This window comes from Gavia stellata, chromosome 19, assembly GCF_030936135.1.
Source record: "Gavia stellata isolate bGavSte3 chromosome 19, bGavSte3.hap2, whole genome shotgun sequence".
Lineage (NCBI taxonomy): Eukaryota > Metazoa > Chordata > Aves > Gaviiformes > Gaviidae > Gavia > Gavia stellata.
Window position 1 is genome coordinate 18,806,832 of NC_082612.1, and position 27,820 is coordinate 18,834,651.

The 27,820-nt window shown below is 41.8% G+C and overlaps 1 protein-coding gene across 2 annotated transcripts; it reads right to left on the bottom strand.

Annotated features, from left to right (window-relative positions):
- Nucleotides 1–10,256: 10,256 nt before the first annotated feature.
- On the bottom strand, nt 10,257–27,318 carry LOC104261245 (glycerol-3-phosphate acyltransferase 3). Of its 2 annotated transcripts, none has more exons than XM_009817205.2 (12): nt 27,163–27,318; nt 20,817–20,889; nt 18,904–19,174; nt 17,694–17,768; nt 16,918–17,007; nt 15,898–15,991; nt 15,502–15,617; nt 14,037–14,092; nt 13,606–13,691; nt 12,736–12,864; nt 11,481–11,560; nt 10,257–11,018 (listed from the first exon to the last, which is right to left on the bottom strand). In XM_009817205.2, the coding sequence occupies exons 1-12, from the start codon at nt 27,316–27,318 to the stop codon at nt 10,904–10,906; spliced, it is 1,341 nt and encodes a 446-aa protein (XP_009815507.1). In that variant the 3' UTR covers nt 10,257–10,903. The 2 variants fall into 2 exon arrangements, with proteins under 2 accessions (XP_009815507.1, XP_059682790.1); XM_059826807.1 differs by having other exon boundaries at nt 18,904–19,192.
- Between the last annotated feature and the right edge of the window lie 502 nt (nt 27,319–27,820).

Below are 27,820 nucleotides of genomic sequence, written 5' to 3' on the forward strand. Positions count from 1 at the left end.
GTCCCTTCTCCAAAGAGCTGTACTACAAGTGGTTTTCAAACCTTACAGGGACGTGTGGATCCAAGTCAATTAAGAGTCCCCAAAGTCTGCAACAGAAACAAATCAAAAGAACATTACTTTCCAAACTAGGTGATAGTCGCAACACATACACCCATGGGTAGCGTATTTTAAATCTGTGTTTTGTCCGTTGCTTCACAAGCAGGAAGCGATACAGGGCATTTAGTACTTGCTCATGAATTTTTCATCTGGGGTGCAAATGGCAGAGGCTAAAGGCTTGGTTTGTTTGTTTGTTTTTACCTGGCATCAAAGGAGCAGAAGGCTCCATCCAAAGGACAGATGTAGCCCAAGTAGCAACAGTGGCCGCTGTCTAGCTCCTGAGGAAAACAATACGGCATTCACAGTGACGTGTCATGAGGGATTCATCTCCGTTACATTTCGATATCTTCATTTAGATAGTAACATCTAAAATTGCCATCTGAAGCAAGAATTGTGATACAGATAATCCTGTGCAAGGCAAAGCTTTTTGTGTTTGTTGACAAAACCTTGAAAACTGAAAATAAAGAATTTGTTTGACGTAGTTCACGTGCTTGTTAACCTCCGTTCTAGTAAAATGCAAAAAAGCCTTGACTCAGCATAGTGTCTGTCAAATTTGGTGGCACATGGCAAATTCCTGAGCCTCAGAGGGCTGAAATCCATCAGTGTCCCTGAAGCATCAAAAGAAAATCCTGGAGACCTCTACACATAACACTAATCACGTGAAATTAAGACACTGCTTTTCTGCTGCAACAGCCTGGCTATTGGACCTACTCCCACTGTCCGCAGGCTCCATAAACAGATAGTAGGAGATGAGCAGCCTCTACCAACATCTGTGTTTCGGAGCAGGGGAAGGTGACTGGTTTGATCCCTGCCGCCATTACGCACCAGTGGGGAAAAAACGCTGGCGAAAAGGTATTTTGACGGGAGGCAGTTTTAGGCATGGACAGCCATTCTGTGTAAGCCGAACAGAAGCAGGACAGAGGCAAGACTCACACGTAAACAGAAGCTCTTACTTTATTGCATCCAGGTTTCCCCTCCACGCTTGCATGAATAATTCACAAAACCATTAATGTTAAATTGGAAAAAAATCAATTGTGCTCTTGAGTTGCTTGAAGAACCACCTTCTCTGCGGGGGACAGCAGGGAGGAACCATGCCTGCTAACCTGACAGCCCGCTCCTACTGACAGAGCTGCTGGCAAAGGCCTGTTGTCAATGTGCTGGAGTTCATCCTTTGCACGTATCTTGCACTCCCATCAAAGAATAGCTGGCTGGTAACTGCAAAAACTCTTGATTTATTTAAAAAAAACGAAAGACCAAACAACTTGCTCTCTTCACCAAGTGACCTTTGTCTTTTAAAAAGATATAGCTGTTATAAACCACTGATCACCTATCTACTGATAAATTAGTTGCAAATTAATTCCATCATTTCATTTCATTTGTTTGCTCTGTAGCCTGTGAGAACATACAATTTCTCTGCCTCGCTTTTACCAGGGAGCCTGTTTTCCTAAGAGGGCAGGACTTTTTTCTTTCAAGCACTAGGACCATACTTTCAGCACAGGTAAGACAGCATGATTCCACTGAAGACATGGAAAGAGTGCTAGTTTTAACAATTTTTCACGCTTTCCGTTCTTGAAGGCCTATTTTATGAACAAAGGCTACATGTAGTTATGCTTTCTAGGAGAGTATTTTCCAGTAAAAAGTGCAAACCGTGAGAAAGAAGCAGCCCATGAGAATATACCAGAGTTGGTAAACTTGGAAGAAAATATTTTCATGTATCCTTATTTTTCAATTTATTTCACAAAGTACAGGACATACACCAAAAAAGCTTCAGTTGAAATTATACACTTCAAGTTTATCTAAACCAGGTGCTCCAAATGGATCCAAAAATTTTTGGTTTGTTTTTTACCTTTGTGAGAAGTTATCAAGATTCTTAATTTTTGTTCTAGAAACACTAGTAAGAATGTATTTCTATGTCTGCAGTAAGAATGCATTTGCATTCATCACCTTAATATGCACGCTGTGTAATGTAACGCGTGATTTTAACAGGGGCTTGGATTGAATCAAAGACTGAGAAAAATCATGTGTAAAATTCTCATCAATCTTACCACGCTGCTTTTCTGAACGATTTATTTTTACCTTCCTTTGGCTATGCGTATTTTATCCCTTTTAATTATCAGAGCCTGTCAAGTTTGGCGGCATGGAGCATGGCTGCAAACTTGGTTTCCAGGATGAGGGAAATCTTGTTGAACCAACTCGGGAAGAGAGCCCGGATGGTGTCACCTCACGTGGCAGTCCTGCTCTCCCTTTGCTGAGTTATTGCACACGTTATTGGCTTCTGCTAGGTCAGATCTAATAAAAAGTAGCTTTTCATTTGTCTCCTGTCACTGGAGCCAGACAGCTACAGAATATCAAACAGTTTCATCTCATGTAAATATCTGTATTTTATTAGAAGTAAATAGGGTCAGGGTAGTTATCCTGGCACTCCCTTTTATCTCCTGCTGTTGAGGAATGGCACGTAGCCAGCAAACCACTCAGGGGAATTCTGCATTCTGCCGTCTGTCTTCTGGCTGCAGGCAGGTCGTGCTTTCTCTCCACCACTGTATTTGCTATAACTCACTGTAAAAATTGATACCCTTTATACAAAGAGTCAGATGTTTTCAGCTTCACTTTGTGTCCGGGAACCTAAGTGGAATTCTACTTTCTGCTGTCATGGACCTCCAGTTCTTATTACACTGAAAATAAATACAAGTAACCTCACTTCTACATAGCTTTTAAGCCTAGCAGCGTGTATTGATGGAGCTGCAGCCTCATGTGTTGCCTTCAGCAAGGATGAGGGCTCATAAGCACCGTGCGCTTCCTAAACACAGCGCCCAGGCGTGCCCCACCTCAGAAAATGTAACTTCCGTAATTTAGAAATTTAGGTTTCTAGGAGTTCAGCAATCCAGCTACAATTAAAACCCCATTAAAAGCCCCGAGCTTACTTTCTCCTTACAAGGAGTGGGAAAATGCGAGCAGGAGAGAAGGGCATTACCAGAAGCAAGCAGAAAGGGAAGGGGCTCTAGCTAGCACAGCTAACAGGAAACACACTGCGGTGGGGACAACCGCAGGCCAGCAAAGCTGCACACATGTCCCACGCAACCTTGAGTGTTTCAGAGGTGCCTCTGCTGAGGTGACTGGGTGAGAAACTGAGTCTTTAATGCTGGAGGGGGAAGAGGGAGGAGAGGAATCTTCTGTAATGCAATGGTTACATGAATAAATCCCAGGGGTGAATGTTCCCAGGTGTTCAGCATCCAGCGCTTTTCATTTGGATACATTCAGCACAGGCTTTGTGGTCATTCGGCCTCCCATCTACAGCAGGATTTTGTCTTTTGGGGCATAATAGTGAGACTCCTGGTCAGTCTTGGAAACCGGACCTCGAGACCTTTCTAGCAAGGAATACCCTTGCACGTTTTTCAGTGAGACTTCTCAGTGCTTGTTCCTGCAAGCTGCTAAAGATGCTGGCCTTTATACAACAAAATATTTAAGTACATACTTAAAGCTTCGTTCTGTAGCAGTAGAGGAGCATCAGAAGGCAATTCAGCGGTAGTCTTCCCTTCGTGACCTTAAATGCATCTGTGCTCAGCTGACCAAACCACCTCGAAACCTTACCCCACCGTGGTAACGTGGAAGGGGTTTTGTATCTGAGCGGTTCTATGCATCAAGCACAGGAGGAGATGCAGACACCATCTTCAGAGCAAAAACGCTACAAACAGACAACCCAGCAGACGTGCGAGAATCTGTGGCATCGACACAAGGAGCGCACCACAAGGATGGCGCCTCCTTTTACTGTCCACCATGAGCTGAGGCCTGGCAGCCTGGCTTTCTACTGCACTTGGAGAGGAGAAACGGTGAAGAAAAAAATATATACATATTACTCCAGAACTTCATGATCTCTTTAATGACTTAAGCTTCCAACATAACAAAATTACCACTTAAAATGATGCTGTACTTTTCTGTTCGTGCCAGTATTTTAAGGAAGGAAAAATAAGCTGATGTCCAGTAAATCAACTTACCCTTTCAACTTTATTTTTTCTTAAGTGATATTAAGGCTTGTACTTCCCAAAAGAGCATTAACAAGGTTCTAGTCCTCGCAGCAGTGTCAGACACCTCCTGCTCCCACAGCAAGAGTGACCTGTCCCCGTTGGATGCCCGATGCAGGCTGTGCGGTGTGATGTACATGCCTGATGCGCCCACCTAATTCCCACGTCACGCGCACAGTGCAAAGGGTGAGGGTGCAACACACAACGAATAACTTAACAGCCCAAATGCGTAAGACAGCATCTGGACAGAAATCAGCCTCAGCTCAACTCTAACATCAATGTCCTTTTTATATACATATTTCTCCTTATAATCCCTTGTAGGTATATTTTATAAAATGTTATTAGTAAAACACAGGACAAAGAGAGCGGTTATTTGAAGTATAACGTACAGTTTATTTTATTGAATGTGTGTACGTACTTAGATCTTATGTAAAGTTTAAAATTATATGAGTAAAGGAGACTGCCCGTAGCCATATATCATGAGTGTTTTTTTAAAAATCTATTATATAATTGATAAACACAGTAATGTATAAATGAATAATATAGAATTATTGTATAAACAAATGAATGCTTATGACAAAATAAGCTGTTTAATAGATGTCTGTATAAACTTAAAAGGTAGTATTTAATAGCTATCCTATATAAAAAGAAATATACCTTTCTAATATATCTAATAACCTATTTCTTAAAAGTCCGATATGCAAGGGTATAGTTATTTTCCCCAACATTACTCTATTTAATACCCACCGTGTAGATATTAAATGTCTTTCACCATCTGCATCTTTCGTAAAGTCAAATACAAATACCAAGGGATATCAACTGATGTCAGTAATCCGCAGCTGCACACAAATCATGACTACTGATTAGTAAAGCAATTATCATATTAAAAGAGTTCAACAGGGCTCAACATACTGTAAAATTAGAAATCAGTCAATACCACGGCCGTTGTATAGAACATCATTGATTGTATGTACGGAACGCTAGCCTTGATGACAATTGATCACGACGAACCCTGCTCACAAAAGGAGTCTGGTACACTAATTGAGGAGCCATCATTAAATGGAATAATAAATATAGGGGAGAGGAGAAATGGCTACAAAGCTAAAGTCCTTCCTGTCTGTACAACAACAACAATAACCAAGCAAAGAGCCAGCAAGGCCTCCATCTCTACCCTACGTCCACTAACTTTGAAGCCTACTTTTCCAAAACCGAATGAACCTGTGAACCCCTCGCAGGTCATCTCCACGATCTGCGCCACAGCTGGGAAACATGCTGAGAAGAGCCTGAGCAAGGGGTGTTTCAACCCAGCACAAACATTTCCAAAAGCAAATCCCGCAGAGAGGCTAGAAAACCCAGCGGTCCCATCTGTAACGCATCTGTGACCTATCTCCATCTGCCTGCTTGAAATCAGGCCTCAGACTGCACGCATAACCAAAACACGTTCCTCGGAGTGCCTCGAGGCTAAAAGCAAAGCCCAGGTGCAGAGCTGCCCAGGCTGCTCTCCTTGCTTTCCTGCAGGGCAGGCTGCACAAGGGAGAGTTTGAGTAAAAACCTGGGTCGTCGAATTTAGCACTAAGCACTCGCTGTTCTCACCGCAGCTCCAGGAGACATGTGCTGGTAGAAAAAAAAAAGTTCAGAACATCTCCCTTATTATCCTGAAAACATGTTTTCTTCTGAAAGTGTCCCCAGTCCCAGACTAGGAGCAAAACAGCGTCAAGGTACTGAAAGAAACTCATCACAGCAAGTGCAAGTGCCGTATCACCTTCGGGAACATGCCAGCCTTGCCGCCTCCACTGCATTTGAAAATACAAATAAAAGCTCAGGGGTTAGAGCCATACCTGATTTTGAAGCAACTAAAGGACAGAAGTATTTTTGATTTTGGTTTGTCACAGGGAAGGGACGGCCTGGGGAAACCCCACACAACACAGGCTGCTGAAACTTAGAACAAGCGCAAGCTTTGCTGCTGGTACACCATTACCAATAATCTAAAGACCCGGTGTCTGGGGTGCGCAGGGTTATTTCTACTTTTTCATCGTTTCCTGGAAATGCAGGAGAAATAACAGGTTCAGTCGTCGGAATTTAGGGCAGCTCTGCGTTAAATGAAACACGGAGAAGGCCGGGCAAGGGAGAGTTTGCTGCCACTAACTAGATGCCACTAGACGGCATCCTTTGCACGTTTCTTGTAACACATGGTCGTGCAATTACTGAAACACATCTGAAAACAACAGCCAGTCAGGAAAAAGCGGCGTCTCCCAATAACATAGAGCAGGTCAGCAGAAGTCGGAGAGGGAACAGCATTTCAGACGTTCCCAAAGATAAAGCAGAGCTGTAGAAAAAGACTTTTGGAGTCAAGAGAATAAAGGACTCTAGCGACATCAGTCAGTCTTAACATGCAGGTACGTTACGGTGAAAGATCAACAGAGGTTTTAGCAAACTCCGATTCAGTTCTCACAGAGTACAGGAGGTCACTAAGTTGCTTATCACTACGTCTTCTGATCATCTATAATGTTTCTATTATTATAACTAACTCATGTTCTCACGTCTGCGCTATGCTCCTAATAGATAGGAGGCATTTGGGCATCCCTTTATATATGTACAAAGTGTGCGTGTATATATATACACCCACACACGCACAGAAAATAATACATATATTTATATATATATAAAAAGACACCTCAGAACTTCTGGTCCCATCTTGTACTTAAGTCACATACATTCTTGGAGGCCCAGGAAATGCAGAGAACCCGTCTTAAAAACCAACTCAAATACATTAAGGCAATGACAGTCATTTACACAGAAACTCACCTTACGCTGCTTTAACGCTGCGTAGTTACAACCTGTTTCAGGTTATTTTACCCTTGTAGCAGAGCAGCACAATATACTTTAAACATGAATCACGGCAATGTCCAAATAACCCCTTCTTAGTCCAGAGATGAAAACCCAGAAACACAAGCCAGATGTTGAAGCTATTTCAGTCTGCACATTTAGTTTAAAGGGGTAAAAGCATAAATCATCTGTACAAGTTCTACTCCCAACCAAGGAAAACTTAGGTAATAGCGATGCAAACATCCAAAAAGATGCTGTCAGAGGACTCCTTCTCAAGCTCCAGCTTTGGAAGCTTGCCTGAGGAAGAAGAGGCACATTAGACACAGTCACCCAGTCTTTGGGGGATTCTGAGAGCTGCCTTCACTTATTCAAGGCTTCAGGACTCTAAATACAGGGGACACAGCTCCAGCCTTCAGCCCAGGGCAGAAGCAGCACAGTGCCCAGCTGCCTTAACATCCCGGACCACCCCAGGACCCATGCTGCACACAGAGATTCTACGCTGCGCTTTGGGCATGCTGCGTGAGTTTTGTGAAGGACCTAAAGGTGGAGTCCATTAAATATATCTGGTTTTCCATCCACAGAGCTGATCAAACAGGGATGTCTTCAGAAGTTAGCATGAGCAGCTATTTTGACTCTTGTCTCTGACTCGCCCACATAGCGAGAGGGCCTGATTTTCTTTGCTCATGCCAACATACATTTATTTTCAACTCACAGCCCACTGTCTTAGGCATCTCAGAAGCTCGGGATGAGTGCACCTAGGACTGCTTTGGTTTGTTTCAGTTTCATCAACATGACACATTAGTGCCACAGCATCACTTAGATGCTTCATATGTAGGTATTAGTCAGCAGCACCAAATGACAAAGCAAGGTTGTGTTTTACAGCGTAGGGCTTCCCTACACCGGTTAGCCATATCAGAAGGCCCCCGTATTTTACTGGGAGAAGAGGCCACCCAGTCAGTTAGAAGTGCAAGGCTTACTGAGTACGGAGCTGAAGGGCAAATACATTAAATGGTAAACAAGAGAGGAAGTTTGTGCTCTTGAGGAAGGCAGAGCCACAGGTTTCTCCAAGATGATGATACATCTTGTCTATGTAGCTTGCACAGCTAGCAAATAAATAAAAAGAAAAAAAACAAAAAATTACTTATACTGACAGATTTTTTTATTTTTTCTTGAGCCCCTGATCCACGGAAATATTCCTTCTCTTCCATCTAAGCCTCTCACTTGGCACAAATTAGCATAAGACCGTGCTACATTTGATCCTGCAAAAGTACAGCGTAAAAGAGGAGCTCAAACAGTTTAGGAGCCCGGTTCCTGCAAGACCAGTGGAAGATAGGCAGAGAGGAGGAGTAACACAAGTGCGAGTTCTTTGATTGTGAAAAATAAACTGCAGTTTACCAGCTTCCCACTCACATGTTACCATGAGAACGTGTTCTTTTTACCGTTACCAGGCCCTTCTGCTGGAGGAGGAAGATGCACTTCTCTGGGGCGTCCTTCTGGAACACAATCAATTCCTCTACCACCTCAGCACTCTAAGGGCAGTATGCAATTTCAGTTAAAAGCAATTGCCGAGGCCCCTGCTGATAAATGCAAATGAAATACAGAATATCAAGAGAAAGGAAAGGGGGAGACGGAAGGTAGGTAAAGGAAGCACTGCCAAAAACATTCTCTAAAGCAGGGCAAGACAAAGTAGTCTCTATTTCAAGTCAGACTGGCATTTTTACCTGCGGCAGCTAACAAAGCACACCTCGCTCTTGTCATTGACAAGTTCTTGGGTTCATTGCTTGCTTTCAGTTTCCCTATTCTATATGTAAGTACCTGCTTCACAGAGTTTTTAGCTTCTTTTATCAAGATAGCCAAAAAATGACAGAGAAAATACAGACAACCCCACCACTACTCCCACAGCCTGACAGGTGACATGCAATACTTGTACATTCAGAGGTCTGAGGTTTTTTTTACAAGCTTACTTTTACGGCTTTTATAAACCCTGGAGTCGGAACCATAGTGAGGATCACGCATTCAAAGGCTCTTCTCTTCTTGGCGAGCTGGGGAAGTGTTGCAGGTCAGGAAGAAAGGCCCATCATCTCCTCACGTCTTACAGAAGCAGAGACCAAAGGAGAAAATTTCTGTTCCAATGGTTCTTCTTTATCTCCCCATCTTTTCCTGTCTCTGACCTCTCTTTTTGCCCGTTGCGTCTCCCCTTTTACCTCTGAGCAGGAAGAAGGCACACCGTAGTGCAGGGAGGATGCTCCCAACACTTGTCTTAACTCCTTGCATGCAACTGCAACACTCAGACATCAGTCGCACAGGAGAAACTCCCAATTTTAAACTCTGGCACGCTGAAGAGATTTAACAGTTATCAGGACAGTCTGTCACATTTCTTCAGGTTTTTATACTTAGAAACTAAATCAACAGCTTCAGCAGACACAGAAGCACAGCTTACTACAGTCATGAGCAAGCAGACCTCTTTCACAATAGGAGAGCCTGAAGCAATTTTCCTCTGCAGACATGCTGCCAGCACTCTCCCCACGAAGGGGGCTCACAGATTTTTAATAGGGCAGTTTCTCCTACTGCTTACCTACGACACCAACATTTAGACTGACTGATCCACCAAGGGAATTCATGTACCTGTAACAACTAAACCCAGGAATGCTATGCCAGGCCCGGCCACAGAAGAGGAGAGCTCAGTTCTGCATTCCTGCTGTGCCGTGCAGCCTCAGGGCAGTTATCACCCCTGTTAGCCCCCCCACGAATATCAGTTTTCCAGACTCTCCAGGGCCAGGCAGTGTTACATCTGTGCACATGTCTTTCTGCAGGTTGTATTTGTGCTCACCACGACAGGGCCTCCATCTCTGCTGAGAGCTCAGTCAACAGGCTGCTCTCCTGTAAACCTCGTTAACCATCCTCATCAACTCATCCGTCTTAAAGAAACTTGGGCAAAATAACACCTATTCGCATATGCTTCGTTAGCGACATTCAGCTCATTCCAGAAGCCAGATTCTTCTGCATAGGATCTACTTAACACGAGAGCAAATACGTTATACAAAGAAATACTATAGGTGATGGAAATATTTCCATCTCAGATTCCTTAAGTGCACTTGCTCTGTTTATTTCTGGAGGGCGGGCTTGTCAGAGAGCAAATCTGTAGCCTTTACATCAAGCAGGTGGCTATCCAGAAATAATTACAACAGAGGATAATGGAGGTCACATCATAGGTTTTCTTTAATTTGTGTAACGCATACAAACAGACACAGAAAGGGATATAGCAAAATCAGAAGACACAATATAAATTAAATATGTGATCTATTTTTCTATGACATTGTCCTTGGCTGTGATTGATTTATCCCAGGATCAGGGACCAGCTGCCCTGGACACTGTCCTGCTGTTTGTCAGGGGGAGCCTGGAAAACTCCCTGCGTTGCCATCCCTCGTCGTGTGATGGCGGGGGGGAAGTCAGCGACTGTCTCTTTCTCTCTGACATCCAACACTTCCTCTCCCACTTGCAATTCGGAAAACGTATTTTGGTGAACTGTTTAATGTCTTCTGACATCAGGAGATCCGTCTCTACAGCAACGCAGCGACTGTGGCTCACAGGAAAACTGCTAGTCCGAGTTACTGATAGAGGCTAGGAGTACAGAGGTGTTTTCTTACGAGTTAAAAAGTTACCATTTAGGTCTTCAGGGTAATGCAAAGATTTAAAAAACAGTGTTTTAATGAACCTAGGTAGTTTTATTGCAGATTCTTTTCATTCAACATCAGAGAGAATTTTACTAGTATATTGTAAATCTTCCTATTTATAAAATGATATCCTTATTTAATACAAAACATTATCTCTTTACTGTTTCCCTGCTGTGTCATACATAATATCTTACAGGGACAGAAGGAAAATATGTTGTGTTTAATATAAAAAAAGCCCATTTTCTGGTGGACATAGGTCATGGAAAAACAAGATAAAAGAAACACTGTTTAACAAACATTTCCGTTTCCCACAGATCCATTTTCTATTACTATCTGGCAATACTTTTTCTGTTGCTCTTCCTTGAAACACTCTTTGACCTTTTTCCTTTTCAGTCCCCCATCCCTGAAAGATACAGAAAAGAAACAGCCTTGAGCTCACTTCAGGGTCAAGGCAGAAGCGTTACAATAGACTGCGTAGTCAAAGTAGTTGTCACCCTAAATGTTGGCTTTTGCAATACAATGCTAAATGAACTGTACTGCCAAGACTTACCACACAACACAAACAATGCCTTTCCTTTAATCCAGCGTTTAACAGGCAAATAATTTAGTTTCACCAAATACTACCTGCTGGCTAGAGCCACCTGTCAGCTCCGTTTCTCTTTTTATACTGTATTAGTCTATTTATTCTAGTGGAACTGTTCAAGGAATAAAGTAGTATTTTCTGACTCAGAGTCAGTAAGTGTGATGGACTACAGCCCAAGCAAAGCAAATCTGGAAGAACTTTTAAAAGATTCCAGGCTAACCTTTCAGAATATGGAACAGCTAAACATGCTTTAAACACAACCTCAGAGGTGTTGCTTCTTACCAAGGAAGCACAGACATTCCTCCCCGAGCAGCAATGACAGCCTTGACTCTGTTGGCAAAGTGAACAGCATCTTCTTCTTCCTGAAAAAAAACCCCAAACAGAGAATGATTTGCTTTGCAACATTTTCTTCATGTCTTGCTTAAAGAGATACTCTTTGTCAGACAGCAGGCACCCGGGTTTATGCCGGGCCCACAAGCCAAACGGGACCTGCAGGGCAGCTCCAGCTGGGCCCGGGGGATGCTGCCTGGTTTGCCACCATTCAGGGGGGACACTCTGGGGTTTCTGGGGCAAATCTCAAACAAGACACAGCGTGCAGTCCCAGGTCTGGCCAGAGCAGGGGATGCCTCTGCCCCCAGCACTTCAGTATCAGTCTGAAGCTGGGAACACACCGACAGGATCGCCCTTGGAGGAGATGGGGTACCTGGAACAGGGCTGGGGCCTCCTGCATTCAGGATGGGCCGATTATTGTGAGTTCACAGGAGTCTGTTTGCCCGAACTGCAGAGGGCTGACGACACGTGCATTACAGCAGCGTCCCTGCCAAGACTAGGGCTGAGCAAAGACTGGGGTAGGCAGCACCAAACTGGGGCAGTGCTGGAGCAAAGGCTTTGACCAGTGTGTCAGCGTCGGGTCAGTATCCAGGGGCAGCGTGCTGCGAGGCTGCGCCAAGTTGTGGGGTAAAGCTGCTGGGCAAAGGATTAGCTGGATATTCCGCAGGGCTGAGAAACAAGGAGGTGGGAGGAAGCTGTGCAGATGGAGGTAGAGGGGGGACACAGAAGGTAGAAGCACCCCAGTACAGAATTAAGAGGAAGCCTGAATCTATCTATCATTTCTGGAGTAGAAAAAGAGAGGTCTGTGCCAGGCTGAGGGGCAGGACTCCTGCAGCATAAAACCACATTTTAACATCTCTTCTAGTCTCTGGGAGCAGAGGAAAGCAAGACATCTGCACCCAAGTAAAGAAGCTGTTGGGGAGCAATGGGGAGCATGGTACAGAAAGGTCTGAATATCTGCAAGAGTAGTTTTTACTTGAAGATAACTAACCTGCATAAATCTATGTTCACTTAGTTTTAACACTACAGCGTTGCTTTCTGGCCTTTGTCCATTAAGTTGTCAACAAAGATTTGCAAACATAATGCCAACACACCGTGCATAGTAACGGTTTAGGTCAGAAGGGACCTTAAAGATCATCTAGTAATGCAGACTTCCTCCCAGACAACATTTTATGAGCATTTTCAAAACATACGGAAGAGTAAGTACCTCTTTGACCATTGGTGGCAGGTACCACACATTACAGACAATAGCCCAGCTGGTCATCACATTAAAAACATAGGTCATCATGGAATACTTCGTGCTGTTCCAGAATGCATCTCCAAAGCGGGGGTCATACTGGAAGACAAGAAGAATAAGCGAAAGGGCATGATCTGCTTCCTTAGTTTAAATCATGTAAGCTGCTCTTTCTTGGCCACAAAGTCACAGTTCAATTTGTTAAATCAGGGTAAATCTAATCACACCTCCTAAAGCAGCAGTAAATTCAGAGTAAAGCTCCACATTTCAATGTTTATCACAAGTTTGTAACAGTTAAGCTTTACAAGCAATGCAGGACCCCAAATCTACTCAAACTGTAAAGACTTGTCATCTACAGATACACTGACTACAATGGTTTCCTTGAAAACGCTCACAACCAGTTTTAACAATTTCCGTAAGATGAGGCAACATTTTAGTCCCCAAAAAAGTAACTAACTTATCTAGAGCTAGGGTGACTTGGCTAAAGCTACTCAGAAAGCCTTGGAAGTGCCAAGAAAAGCGCCTTTATCCCCAGAGCACACAAGAGGCAGGAGCCCCAGGACAGAAAGAGCAGGCAGAACTGAACACGCAGCATAGCAATTGCAACTGCACTTTTCAGGTTGCTCCTCACCAGTTGTAAAGATACTCAGTGAAACATTTCCCATACTGCGCTGAACTGCAAGGCGTTGCGCACCATGAAAAGATTCCGTTTCTCAGGGCTTATTCAGTACCTTCTTCTCACAGAACAAACCCCTTTTTAAGGTTTACACATGAACAGCTTCTCTGACATGAGAAGCTTCTGCAAATAATCCTTCTACATTTGGAAAACCACAGACACATTACCTTGATTGCTACCGGGTGGATGGTCCCTCCTACCTCAAAGCTTCCCTTCTTAAACATCATTACTGATGTGTTGTTTATGCAGGTACCTGGCCAGAATTAAGAGATGAAGAGTTTAATCCACTCTAAGAAAAGTATCAGCAAATGAATCCTAAACTGTCTTAAGGAGACTTAAGTTGCTAAAGGAGCAGGTAAGCTTCAGTTCTGAAACATAATCCCAGAGCCTGTTCTCTCTTCCATTACGCTATATGCTAAAGCAAATAGACTGTCATAAAACTGTTGTGAAATACTAGAATCTGACTTAATATCTCACAAGAGCTAATTAATTCTACAGACTAAATACAAACACCTCACTTGTAAAGGCTAGGTATAATAAACTGCGCTCAGTGGCAAGAAGTGAGAAGAGCAATAAAATCAATATAGTTGTTTCCTACCTTCTGGGAAAATTAAAATGGGTAATTTGGCCTTATCTGCAACGTGTTCTCTAATTCTGTGGAAAGAAAATAAAATTTCAGTGTATACTTCATACTTGTATTTGGCCAAGAATGTAAACGTCCGTTACCTCTTACAGAGGACAAGAAAAGCCTTTGCCCAGTTGCCCTTTGCCAGTCAGTAGCCCCAGCTGGGATGCGTGCTAGTTTCAGGCCTTTATCTCGGAGGTTCTCTCTTGCTAATTGCAAAAGTAGGTTTTCTACAAAACTGTATGCAGTTTTATTTCACCCTTTTAACCCAATTAACACAAAGCCAGAGAACAGTGGCACTTGAAGCACATAAAAATCACTTCCCATTTATCTTTGACAGGTTCCAGTTATGAACACGCAGTCTAACTTTTCTTCTGACTGAAGTATATTCTATATTTCAAGTTTTCATGCCTTCTAGGTTCATAACATCAGTTTTATAAGTATCTAGTGATTCTCCGCATCTAGTTAAGAGACAGGCCACTATTTTACTACATTTGCTGCATCACTTAAAAACAAATGTATTACCACTAAGCGCATTACTGACACACAAAATCTGTTGTTTTCCGAGACACCTGTCTTTTCTATGACTCAAGAGCATGCAACTCCTCTCCAGTCTGCATTAAAGAACAAAACCATCAAATATCAAAAAAAAAAAAGGAGAGAAAGATCCAGCATGGGGGGACCTTTGTCATTTTTCTAGGGACAAACCGTCATAGACACTTGCCTGATGTCAGCTGCGTGGCACCCTACTTCACGAAGATTTAGGTTGACTAAGAACAGTCTCTGTAAACACCTGAGACTATAAGAACTGCCACAGTGAATCAATCCTGTTCATGTCCTTAAAGTCCAACATGCTGTCTCTGCCAGGAATCAATACTGTAGGCCTGGAGAGCAGTATAAGCATTAAGCAAACAGATCAGGACACTTCCCCAGGATGCTCTTCCAGCTTCTAGCAGCTAGGTGGTGCCTTGGTCTTTTTTTTTTTTAATTTTTTTTTTTTCTTTGCTACAATCAGCCTCCCTTTATCCTGTAGTCACAGCAGATATAAGCAGCTTCGATGCTCAGAGCTGATGAAAAACGTACCAGGGCAAGGCATGATCTGGGAAGCAGATGTGCTGACAGAACTCCAGTTTCTGTCCTGACATCCCAGATCATCAGCCTCAAAACTGAAAGAGCAGGCTCCCGCCTGTGGTGGGCAGGGCGATTGTGGCAATGTGGAAATTACCAGAGGTTACAGGGCAAACAATCAGAAAGAAGTTCAGTAGGCAATCGTTACACCCTGCACCTTCATTGATGGAGCAGTTCCAAACCTTACGCAGATGACAACCTACAGCTGCCCGCCAAAGAAAGCGCAGGGTGAGACCAGTCTCAACTCACGCTTGGACCTCACAATTACTAGACCTGACGGGACAACGAAGCAAACACCTCACTACCTTACTTTTTCCTCACCAGATGACGGTCTTTCATTTCTGAGCGTTCAAACAAAACATGCTGAGTGGTTTGCATGCAAGATTTTTGAATAAGTCCCAGAAGCCCGCCGTGTGCCTGGCCAACCTGCAAGCCCAAAAGAAACCGCTTACTACGCAAACACACACATACGTAAATGATAAAATTCTGAACACAGATGCATCAGTATCTAAGCTCCTTCACAAATGATACCAACCCTCTTGGATTGGTGCACACACCTCCCCGTGTCTATTACTTTGCAGTCCTGAATGCGAGTTTGAATGCTATCAAATCCCACTCCTTCTACCAGTAAGTTTATCCTCTTACCCAACACTACACCTACAGGTGTCTCAACATTACCGATATTTACCGACTCTCTTGTTCATACCAAGGAATAGCATCCATCACTGGCCAGGATTAGAACATCTAATGGAGATGTGTGGTTGGCTACACAGATGCCTCCTTCCCGTGGTCTGTTTTCCCTGCAATGACAGCCGTAAAAGTAATTACTTCATGTTGACTGTCCAGACTACAGGTCCCATCAGGTGACCCATCCAGCAAGCATACGTCCACAATCGAGACTCTCAGTGACAAAAGCATTTCAGGCACACAGCTTAGCTACAGATCCATAGGAAGGGGAAGAACACAAAACATGTTAAAACACTAATATTACTATGATACATGTTAAAACTTCTAGAAGTACATTACAGCAGATAAATCATCTTTCCTCATACTTTCAAGAGTCCCTTCACATTTCAGCAGTTCGGCATTTCCCCAAAACCAGTTTCCTTTTAGCTGAGAATACGAGACTTCGTTGGAGGAGGCATTTCAGCTGCATACGTTACCATTTATAGAGGCATATATCAAAGAATACTTGGACACTAAAACTCTAAATGCAAAGACACTAGAGCATGATTTTGCTTGTTTTCTAAAGCACAAACAAAAAAATATTTCAGAAACCTCCATCACATAAAGCTCCACCACTAAGCAAGCAAGATATTACAAAAACGTACTGAAATACCATCTATAACTTACTTTAGGAGAGAGCGTGAAGAATTAGTTACCAAACAAACCAGCTAATAGAACAGATGAACATTTTATGGTGATGTTCTTCCGTGTGATTATAATGCATTCATGGCAAACATTGAGAAAAACATCTAAGTGTATATTTGACCAAGAACACAGTACTACTTCACCTTCGCACACCTTGCCAATACACAACAGAAAACACAGTAGGGCACGCAAACATCGTGACAGACTCTAGATGATCTAAACAGCTTCTCGGATCCAATTGCACCATCAGAGTATCTGTGCAGTAATGGAACAAGAATCCCGCTCTGAAACTTGAGACAGTGAGTACTGTAAGAAATCAATACCAAACCAAGGAGAGCAGAGTGGCACCACTTACCTGTTGTGGAAATGAACGAGACCACTCAGACATCGGACACCTAACGTGGCACATATCATCTGAACCTGGTTGCTCAGCCAGCATTTAACTCTAAAAGAAATGAAGCCGTACATACATTTCCAGTTCTGTGTAGTCACTCCTAGAACAATGTAACGTAAACTCTCCACATTATTCCCAATAGCTGTTATTACAAAGACCATACTAAGAGGATTCATTGCACTAAGAATGCCACATAGGAGGAGCTTATTGGGTATCAAAGATACTCTTGGTCCATTCTTTTACTGTAATCTATTCTAAACCCACTAGATTCAAAGCAGAGAAGGTAATAGTCAGGGTTTTGGTTTATAGATTTTTCTCTGGAAGCAGCTGCTATTGACTCATTCGTTAACATTAATTTAATATAAAAATATTTAGCTGGTGAATCACGTTTGAGTTTTTCGCACTGACAGGACACAACAATCTCACAGTATTAATATGGAATTGCTCAGGACAGGTGATTTACTTGCCGTACTCTGACTCCTACTGGAGCATGCTCTATTTTCCACTCTAAGATACACTTCCAGCAGTATCTATCTGGCTTACACTGCATGTCCACTTTCAGATGCCATTGCCACACTCTCTCTCATAGCGCTCTATGAGTTTACAGTAGAGAAAAAGTCACCCCACAATAGTCCACATTAATCCTCCGGACACAAGCAGATTTATATTCCGACACACTAATTCAAATCCTTAAAGAAATAAAAAAGAAATGGAAAGAGCCCTCAGCAAATACCTACCTGCCATTTGGAAACTGTCCTACTACCGTAGTGGCCAAGACCAGCAAGAGGATGCTGAAAACAGCCAAGCAGACGCTACGAAGCAAAATAATCTTAATTAAATGCTGAGAAGCAAAACTGGAAAAGCAAGCAAGAAAATATTTTATTTAACCCTTTGATCTACTTCGCAATGCTTCCCTCCACCGTTAATAGCATCTAACTAGCAATACAAACCAGTTAAGGCCAACAGGATAATATGAGCATGTGTTTTCACTCAATCAATCCTGCACCGAGTACAAAACCTTGTCCTGCCTGGAGCCTATCTTCCAAAAAGCACCACGCCCTGATCTGAAGCTATCCTGTGGTAAAGAAGCCATCGCGTTCAAAGAGGATGTCGAGTAGTGGCTAATGTTCTTTAACGCAGGTGAGATTTCTCGGTGCCAAAAGGGACTCATCGTTTCATTTTTAAAAACCTATCCAGAAATTTCAGTACGGATTTCCACCCCAAGCAGTAAGCTACCATATAATCACGAAAATGAAACGTCATTGGTTACTAAATGGCTGAGCAAAACCAATATTGAAGCCATTTCTACATAAATGGTGTCTTCTTAAGCTGCATATCTAAATTTACACACAGAGCATATGCGCTCTGCTATGTGATTGACTGGTATGAAATCCCTCTATGCACTGCAGCTATGTTTTAAATATACTGTCCTCCCATCAAAGGAATCAGAAATTTTAAAAGCTCCTGCACTTTACAATAATGCTTGAATATTTGTAACTGTTTGGTCAATATGGTAAAGGCTGGTTTTGCTTGAAAGAAAGTTTTAGAAGTCTGAAAAGTTAATACATTCCAAGTGGATGTCTCTCTTCCATCCAGCCCTGTGCTCCCTGAACATCCCTTCAAATCCCAAGTGTTCAGCATACAGCCTCCCCACCTCTTAGACAGGCAGAGCCTGATCCTTTCAGTTGAAACAGTTGTTACTTTATATGACAAAAAGATCTCCAGATCATTTCTATAAACTTTTGCTGGATTTTAAATACAAATTAATTCCTAATAAATCATAGGGAACATGAGAAATGTACATCTTCAGCACCTTTTTTTTTTTTCTTTTAGGGATATTTGAGTTTCGATGGCATCTTGGAAAACAAAGTCATGCCAGGTTCTCCTTTCTGCACTTTGTGAAAAGTGACACAAAAAACAGATCCCAGCAAATTACATCTGGCTCACCGAAAAGGCATCAGGAGACAATACCGCATTAGGATCCCAGTGACCCACACAATGGTCAGTTGCCAGCTGACACGGTGCAAGTTGGCATTGGTTCTGCTGAGGAGATTCCAGGACACCAGCTCCTCAGAGGAGAACCGTCGGGTGACTTCGTCTTCTGCAACTGCCTCACACCCCTTCTTGGAGAAGTACATAACATCAGCAAGGTTGAAGCATCCTTGGCGCTGGCCAGCAATCTCCTCTTCCATAGAGGTTTCCTCTCTCTGGATGATCCCTGCATGAGGAGATGAGTCTTCCTTCCACACAGTGGAATGGACAAAATGGATTCCAAAAAGAGTAAAATACGCGTGCTTTTTAGAAATAGATCTCCTCCTACTCCAAGCAGCATAATTGCACTGTTATGCCTCATTTACCTACTGGCATTTAGCTCCACAAGTTACTTCGCTAATGCTATGCCACATAACACCACTAAATTGTTGAAGAAAGGAGAAAAGCATTCAGAGCAAGCCACAAATAAAACCTTGAGCACAACACGTACTTCATTGTCATTTACCAAACAAAACATGTACACACCCCTAGACATGTCAACAGCGCACTGCCAAGACTGCAGACCCCTCCCAGTGCCTTAACTCAAATTCAGGCAGTGCATGTTTAATTGTTGTTCTTGCTGCTGTTGATTAGTTTTACTTTTTCCTGGCTGTAACAAACACCTTCCTCTGTTTTTTTTTTTTTTCCTCAGAGCCTTTTCTCTTCCCCCATCTGTTCTCCTTTAAGAGTCACTTCACTACCAAGAAACTTCAAAGCGTCCAGATTTTTCCCCTGAGATATACGTATTGTAACACAGAAGGATTGTGCAGGAAGAATGACAACACGTTCATGCTCCATATCTGTAAAATTCATGCTCCATATCTGTAAAATTACGCTTCATAGGACGGCCACACAGCAAGTCTCAGTGGTGTTGGCTGAGGGCACTCTGAGACCAGATTCTTATCTGGCTGGCTACAGTGACTAAAATTAGATTGATTCATACCAGCTAACACTTGGCTTTTTTGTTTGCCTTTTTTTCCTTTTTTTTTTTTTGTGTGTGTGTAGTATTGGATGACATTAAATATGCAGTATTCAAAATAAATTTAATTTATCTTAATCAACATGCTACCCCCTGACCAGAATCACAAAACTTCCCTCCAGCTGCACTTCAGTCAAACCTTCAACGTCCAGGAAATCATCAGACCCAAAATTCATTAGCTGACAAACCAAGCAGTCTACATGACTAGTGACTAAAAATGGCACTACAAGTAAAAGGATTATTATGAGAACTTAACCCAGTCCCCTTTGGTCAAAGAAGAAAGGAAAAATAAGTGGGAAGAGAAAGAATGAAATTACTCTCCGATTTTATTCCCACGCCTAGGGAAGAGTGCAAATTGTAACTGTGATCCATGGGATGGTGTAGCTCCTTTACTTGAGAGACCCTGGCTTTTTGCAAGCTAGGAGTTACAAGAAGCAAGAGAGAACCCATACAGAGCAACGTCAAGGGCAAAGAATACTCATTCCTCCTAATCTTGCAAAGAGAGAGCTGACAGAGTCAGAAAGTACAAAATACTCAGGAAAACGGGGACAGCTTCCCAAATGCTTATCAGCAATGTCTTTCTATACCCACACTAGTCTCTAACACCTTTTATTCAGAGGACTTGATCATTCACAGATTATCTTGCTTATAACACACTTAAGGTCTCTTTTGTAGGTTTGTAACTTCAGCAGTTATTTACCCGTCAAACTCCGTTTTGGCCATTCCATTTTTCTTACTTAACATCAGATGCAATTTATGTTTCTATCTACTCTTTTCTAGGTAAGATATTGAAATAGTTGCCTTTTTACAAGACGAATAGTGCTGCGTCACCTTCGTTCAGAGATCTTACCAGTGGAGATTAAATTTTCAAGTGCCAGCGCCTTCCGCTTTTTTACTCCCTCCTCAATCTGCAGGGTGGCCCACTGTTCCCAAAACAAGAAAAGTAGATGTTGATGGTTTTCGTTTCATCATTTCCAGGCATTCTGTAGTTACCTTAGGTGAATTGTCTGAGCCTCTTTCATTGAAGCTAGGTCTTAGATTTTCATTTTTCAAATTCAGCCTGAGGGCTGTCCTGCACACCTCCTGTTTCATTGTTACACAGATTACCTTTTGCCATTTTCAGGAAAAATTGCTTGGCTCAAACTTCTTTTCAGGACACAGGCAGTTGTTTTTTTTCCTGGGGCCCCACAAATTACTGAGCTATCTAAGAGACTCTGTGAGGTCCATGGGTCCAAAACTGTCTCTTTCCCTGTTAGCTTCAGGCAATAGACTGATGCAAAATATTATCACTGACATTACAGACATACTGGAAAAATAGATCTCAAAATGGATTTTAAAGAATAAAAGAGATTACCTCAGTTTTAGGGCATTCATGCAGCTTCTGTTAACAGAAAACAGAGGAGGGACCATTTTGTATCTATAGCATTTCTGAAGTAGTAGTTTTGGTAATGAACTTTAACCCTTCCCCGTCTTTACCTGTTTGAGCTAAACCAAATTTCTGCTCCCTGGGCAGAGCAGCATAAAACTCCTCCATTAGCAAAATCAAATATACCAATAAGCCTAATTTTTGCAGTTTTCATAGTTTTGAGTGTTTTCATCATACCTATACAGACATACAAATAGTAGCTCTCCTGAGTACTAGATCTTCCCGTATTTACGTCACGATATCCGCCCTAACAAAGGACACAGGATGCTTGCGTGTAGGCTCTGCTATTATTAAGGAACCGATGACCCGCTCAACTTACGTCCTCACCTGCTATTAAGGCTTCCCACCTACAACAGATAAGGATACATCCTTTTGCTTCAGGACAAACTCCTGCTAAACAGTTTATTTCCCTCTTACTGACATGCTCAGCCATTTAAGTCACCACAAAGCTTGATCTCAAATAGTCTTCAACGCGTTACAACGTGTTGCATGTGCCAACATGGACTAGCTTTTTGCCATCCTTAAGCTTTGCGTGCTCTCCACCAGCTCCTTCTGTAGCTATTGAAGTTTAAAGTCAATTAAAAAAAAGGGACACTTTAGCACAGCATAATTAGGATGTTTCAGTCACCCTTAGATGACTTTTCTCTTTTTTTCTTTTGAGATGGCTGGTAAAAAAAAAAAGCAGCATAGGCAGTGATGTCATATTTTAAACTCCACACAAACCATCTGTTATAACACCATAAAAAACAAAAGCAAACAGACCTTCACCTTGTCTATACTTTCCAATTATTCCCTAGGAAAGGTAAACCGGTATATCATCTGTCTCAATCTTTTGCAACACATGGGAAGTCATTCAGAATTGGGAGTTCTGGAGTTCATTGTCCAAGACATATTGCCAGAGATCACCTGAAATAGGAGCAGTTACATAAAAACATGGATGAAAATCATTACGGGACAGAAAACTCTCTTAACTCATGAATTGGCACAGGAGGCTGAAGCAACAAGCAGCTGGGAGGGTATTCTGGGCAATCCAGCTGTACAGTCACCCAGCTCTTGGGCTTTTCATCAAGCAATTGAGTTGATGCCTGTCAAAGCCAGGCTATCTGTGTGGGTCAAACTCCGGACTGACCTAGCAGAGTAGTTTCATGTTGTTCTGCATTTGGTGGCATCTGTATGTTTAATTCGTTTTTAAAATATGAAATAAGGCTTTGTGATCGCCTTTGTTTTGCACAGTATGAGACACAGCTGTCGTGCTGGTCTTTGTTGCAAAACAGTAATGAAAGGATGTTTTAAATACCTTACAAAAACACAGATGTTGCAACTATCACAGAATTTAAGTGTTAAATGGAGCAACTTCATTCCTATGTTTGCTGACGGAATGAGAACTCAGGTGCTGTGCTCTCCTCCCTCTCATTTCTGAAGTGACGAGGACACAAGGAGTTCAAACACCCAGCAGGTGATCCCAGCTGGAATATTGAAGACTTGACAGCTTAACTCCAACAGCCCATTTGTTTGAAGCTTCCTATAATTACATTCTGAACAAAATAAGGGCGCCTAATACTTCATTATATTAATTACTTTCTTCATAGTACAAGACATGAAAAGCTATATAATATGGAATGTTCATTTTTTAAAATCTCACTTCTTGTGGGTTCTCCTCCCTTTTTCCTTTTAGGTACAGTTTGGCGTGTTGTTCGGTACTCCATTTTTCCATACTGTGTAATAATTCGTTTTTGCCTCTCCCCCTACTTCCCCATATTTTACCACCTCTTCTCCCATGTTCTCACAAAAGCTTTTACTAATCACTCATTACACTGGCTTTTTTCAATCCTCTTCTTGGCTTTGTTCTCACATGTGACAAAGGCCTTAGGGCAATTACTCCATGTAAAGTCTTCCGACATAATTACAAAGAGAAGGTCAGGAGGTTTTCAGTGCAAGCTAAAATCACCATCTAAGATCAAGCACTCATGACCTCTTCATCCAACAGTCCCTTCTGTCTGGCCTCATTTCCCCTTTCACGTCCCAAACAAGAACCCAGATCAAATTATCTGCCTGTTATGTAGCAGGTCTGAGAGGATGTGCAAGCAGTGACTGTCCACAATTGGACAGTGAAAAGCACTCACAAAACTCCCGGCTGCTCTAGCGAGGGCAGATGAAATAGGTTGAGAAAGGTCACAAACATTTGTTTGAGATAAAAGCACAAGTATCATTTCTTTGTTTTTTGATGCAGGGGCTAGCTCAGGATAACCACGTACTTGAAAGCACAGCAGTGAGCTTCCTCCACTGACTTAAGTGTCTGCAACATCTGCCCATACTCCAGTGGGAGTTTACAGCACATCAGTCACCTCAACGTACAAGCGAGCTATCAATTCAAAGAATATCCACAATTACTAGCTGGCTGATGTCTTTCCTACACGTGAGTATTTCTCAAGAAACAACAACACTCCAATTTCATACAGAAGCTCAGTTCTTGTAAAATTCCAGAAGATTCTTGGCAAACGGAGCTACAGCTGTTTAACATGTATATTTGACTCTCCACAGGACTGCGAGAGCATGGTGTAGATTTCATTCTAGCAAATGCATTTTCTTTTGCAGCTGCAACACTAAAGAGCTGAAAAAATGCCCCTAGCACAGCTTTGCTAGTATCGTCATTTCCACCAAACACTATTACAGACAAGCAAATACAAAGCTTAGAGAAAACACATTATTTTGAAAATAAAAAGCTTACAAGCATATGGGAAAGAATAACCCTACTAGAAACCAAACCACATTCATCTTTATCATTTCCAGAAATATTTTAAGGATAAATGAATGATAGTAATAGTAATTATAGGCTAACAGTTATGCCAATGAGAAATTACTGTCTTGGAGATCTTTTACTATTATACTATCCATATGTCCTCAAAAAACCACAACCCCACAGCACCAAAAAACACAAAACCAAGTAACCCACAAAGACAATCACCCCCAAATTTTCAAACCTTGAATCTTGCTTTTGTAAAAAGGTTTAGTTTGTTTTGTTTCTAAAAAACAAGTATCTAGATTCCTTGATGGAGAAGCAGCAAAGGGTACAAATTCTTTCCATACATAAATTACATCTTGCCCATTTGTTCCAATCACTGTTCACATTGCTAAAACACTTCAGTGACATCAGGAAATCAAAATTACTTATCTCATTATATGCCACCATTACTCATTGCTTAGTAATAGATCTGCAAACTTGGGCTTTATCCTAAAACACCTGGAGCTCCCAGAAAATTCAGTAAGGGCTACAGATGTGCTTTCTTTGAAAACATGTCTTTTGACTTTAAAGTCCTCGATTTCAGTCTCTATTTTTCTCAAATCGACAAAACACAGAGGAAAACAAAACAAGTTTTTCCTCTGCCTCCCAAATGGCTTAGTCATTTACAGCTGTAAGAAGCAAATATAAAGTGTTCTCAGGTGAGATGGTTTCTATTAAGTTTGCTGGTCTATGTAACAGACTAAATCAAATGCAACACAATGGAGAACCCAGTCATAGTGCTCAAGGTTGGATTTTTGGAGAAACATCAACCAGTTGTTTGGTACTTCCTAGAGCGCTGATATTCCTGCTATATAGTCAGTAGTGTGCTAATACAGGACTAAGCATCTGCTCTCAGCATTTTCAGCGTAGCTATCCCATTTCATCATTCAGACATCCTATTTCATCATTCAGGCTAACAACAGGAACCAAGGACAGTCTTTGTGCATTACCCCGTTAGCAAGATCTCAGGTAGGTAATGTCACAGCCGGAAACAAGTCAACACTCCACTAGGCTATCAATGTCAAGCTGTTCGTTTCTTAAACAAAGGGCGCATATAAGCCTGCTTAAAGCTAACTGTATCCCAAGCAGCAATTTCAGCCATATTCTGGTGAATGAGCCCCAGGATTCCCAGAATAGGCCGGGCAATTGCATGCACAAGCTTTAACCCAGTATTTCCCAGCCCTACTCTTCCTTCACAAGTAAAGGGGACCTAACCTTCCCACCAAGATAGCTCTTAGTTACTCTATTGGCACGACAAGAAACATTTGAACAATACTTCAAAGAAGAGAGCTGAAATTAATCGTAAGATGAAAACAGAGGAAACTCCTTTTTTGCCCACAGGAGAGTTAGGGAACAACTTTCAACTACAGAACAAAACAAGCCAGCCTGAACCGCAGCGCATGGAGCTGTGCTCTTCCTGTTATTAGCTGCTGCAGCAGTGGGGAACTAGACCCAAAAGGCTGTATCTGATCACATAACAATTAACTTAATTACTTCTTTTTTGATAAATTAATCCTCCACATCATGAACACAAAATTATCATGCTCCTAACGGGAAAACTGTGGAAAGAAAAACATTTAACATGCTTTTCCAAAGAGAAGTGCCTTCCTATATAAAGCACCCATGGATTAAGTCAAATGTCCCTCAAAGTTGGGAAATGCACAGGGGGAAGAAGAAAAATACAGAAATTATTTCAATGTCTGCCAACAGCAGCAGCAAAGCTGTCCAAAGACCTCCTCAGGTTTGTGTTTGATATGAGAGAGCCTGATGAAATCAATTCCGAGTGCCACTAGCCTCTTACTCAGGGTACCAATAAGAATTTAATTAGCATACCACTGGCTGATAAAAAGTATCACATAGAAAAGCCAATATTACATAGAGCCACTGCAGGCAGTCATTTCCCATTGACATCAGCATCTGAAAAAAAACAAGTAACCCCTAAAGTTTGCAGTCATGTGCACTACGCTAAATGACGTCCACACAGCTGAAGACAGTCCCTGCCCAAGAGCTCTTAATCAGTATTAAAACAAAGAGACAGAAGAATTTTAAGACAGAAATAAGACAGAATTAGCAAGGTAAAATGGTCATGATATTAACTGTATCACATTGTTACAGACATGTTCTACTGCACAAATAGATGGCTCTAACAGCTTAAAAATAGCAACAATACTAGTAATAAGTTTCATTAATATACCTTCTACTTGTGGCAGAAAAAGCAGGTTTATGCCAGAAAGACAAGAAAGACAAAGTTAATCTACTGGAAAATGGAAATGCTTCAGTGTTCAATATGATGAATTCACAGCACTTACTTTTGCCCACTGATGGACATGAAAAGTCAGACTTGAAAAATTAAACACAATTATGGCTTATTAAAAGCCCCAGAAAACTTTTACTGATATCATTAGAATCAGGATCTTAGCCATGACCTGTTCATCTCTAGAAAAATTACACTTTTAGAAGGTTGCATGGATTCCTCAAGTCTCGTACAGCAGAACTTGCGACTGCTGTATCCCCCAGATTTATAACTAGAAGAAGCAAACACATACAGTCAGTATTCTTCCCTAGAACCAATACTCATTAATGCCATGTAATTAAGATAATCCAAATAAAACCACTGAAACTTATGTGCATCTAAAATACATGTTCTTTTTACTTACCAACTCCCATAAACTATTTGACTTGTCACGAGTATAGCATGAAGCATTCTAACCAGCTTGAACTACAACCAATACATCATGGAATCTCTACTTTAACCCAAGAAAACCTCAAACCGGTCCCAGATTATAACCCAGCACATAACTAGTTATCATTAAAGACGCCATTCAAAAGAACTATCACGTAAGTTAAAGCTGCAAACAACACATTCAAGTTAACAGAATTCTTTCTGCTGACTTTTATGGCATCTCTATCAAATGTACAGATTTTTTTTTTTTTATTAAACATGTCCTGTAGTAAGCACATACCTTTTTAACCCAATTCTCAACTTACCTCTAACATTTTTATTACAATTTTCACATAGAAATGAGAAATCCCCAATGACACTCTAAACATCGAAGGCAACAAAACTAACACCACAAACAAAATCGTCCAGATAGACAAAATCTTGCCCTCTGCAAGGCCACGGCCCTCTCTATTTTCTTCCATGCTTGCTCCTTCAAAATGTCAACCCGCTGCCTTTCTGAGAATATATGTTCATCTGTAGTGGAGAATCCAGCAAGCTTCAAGAGACAGAGGCAAATAAGTACACATCCTAAGAGCCAAAGCTGTTTCTAGGAGAAGGCTGCTGCCCTCTGAAGCCTGACACCAACGATCACTCTCAATGATCACATAATTTCTACCCCTTGTCCCGCCCTAACTCCACCCACTTCCTTTTAATTGATAAGCATTTACTCACCAGATATAATACAGGGGAGAAGAAAGAAAAAACACGGTAAGTAATAATATATGTTAGGTAATAAGATGCTGCCAATAAGGAAACTTGTCAATGCATCAACCAGTTTTCCCAAGGCATCCCACCAATAAATTACACTACAGAACCAAGTAGGTGTGGTTTTCAGACTGCCTAAAATCTTCTCTTCTAAAACTCATTGAATACACATGAAGCACTTCTCCAGCTGACATTTGCTCAAATGAGTGACTTATTCAG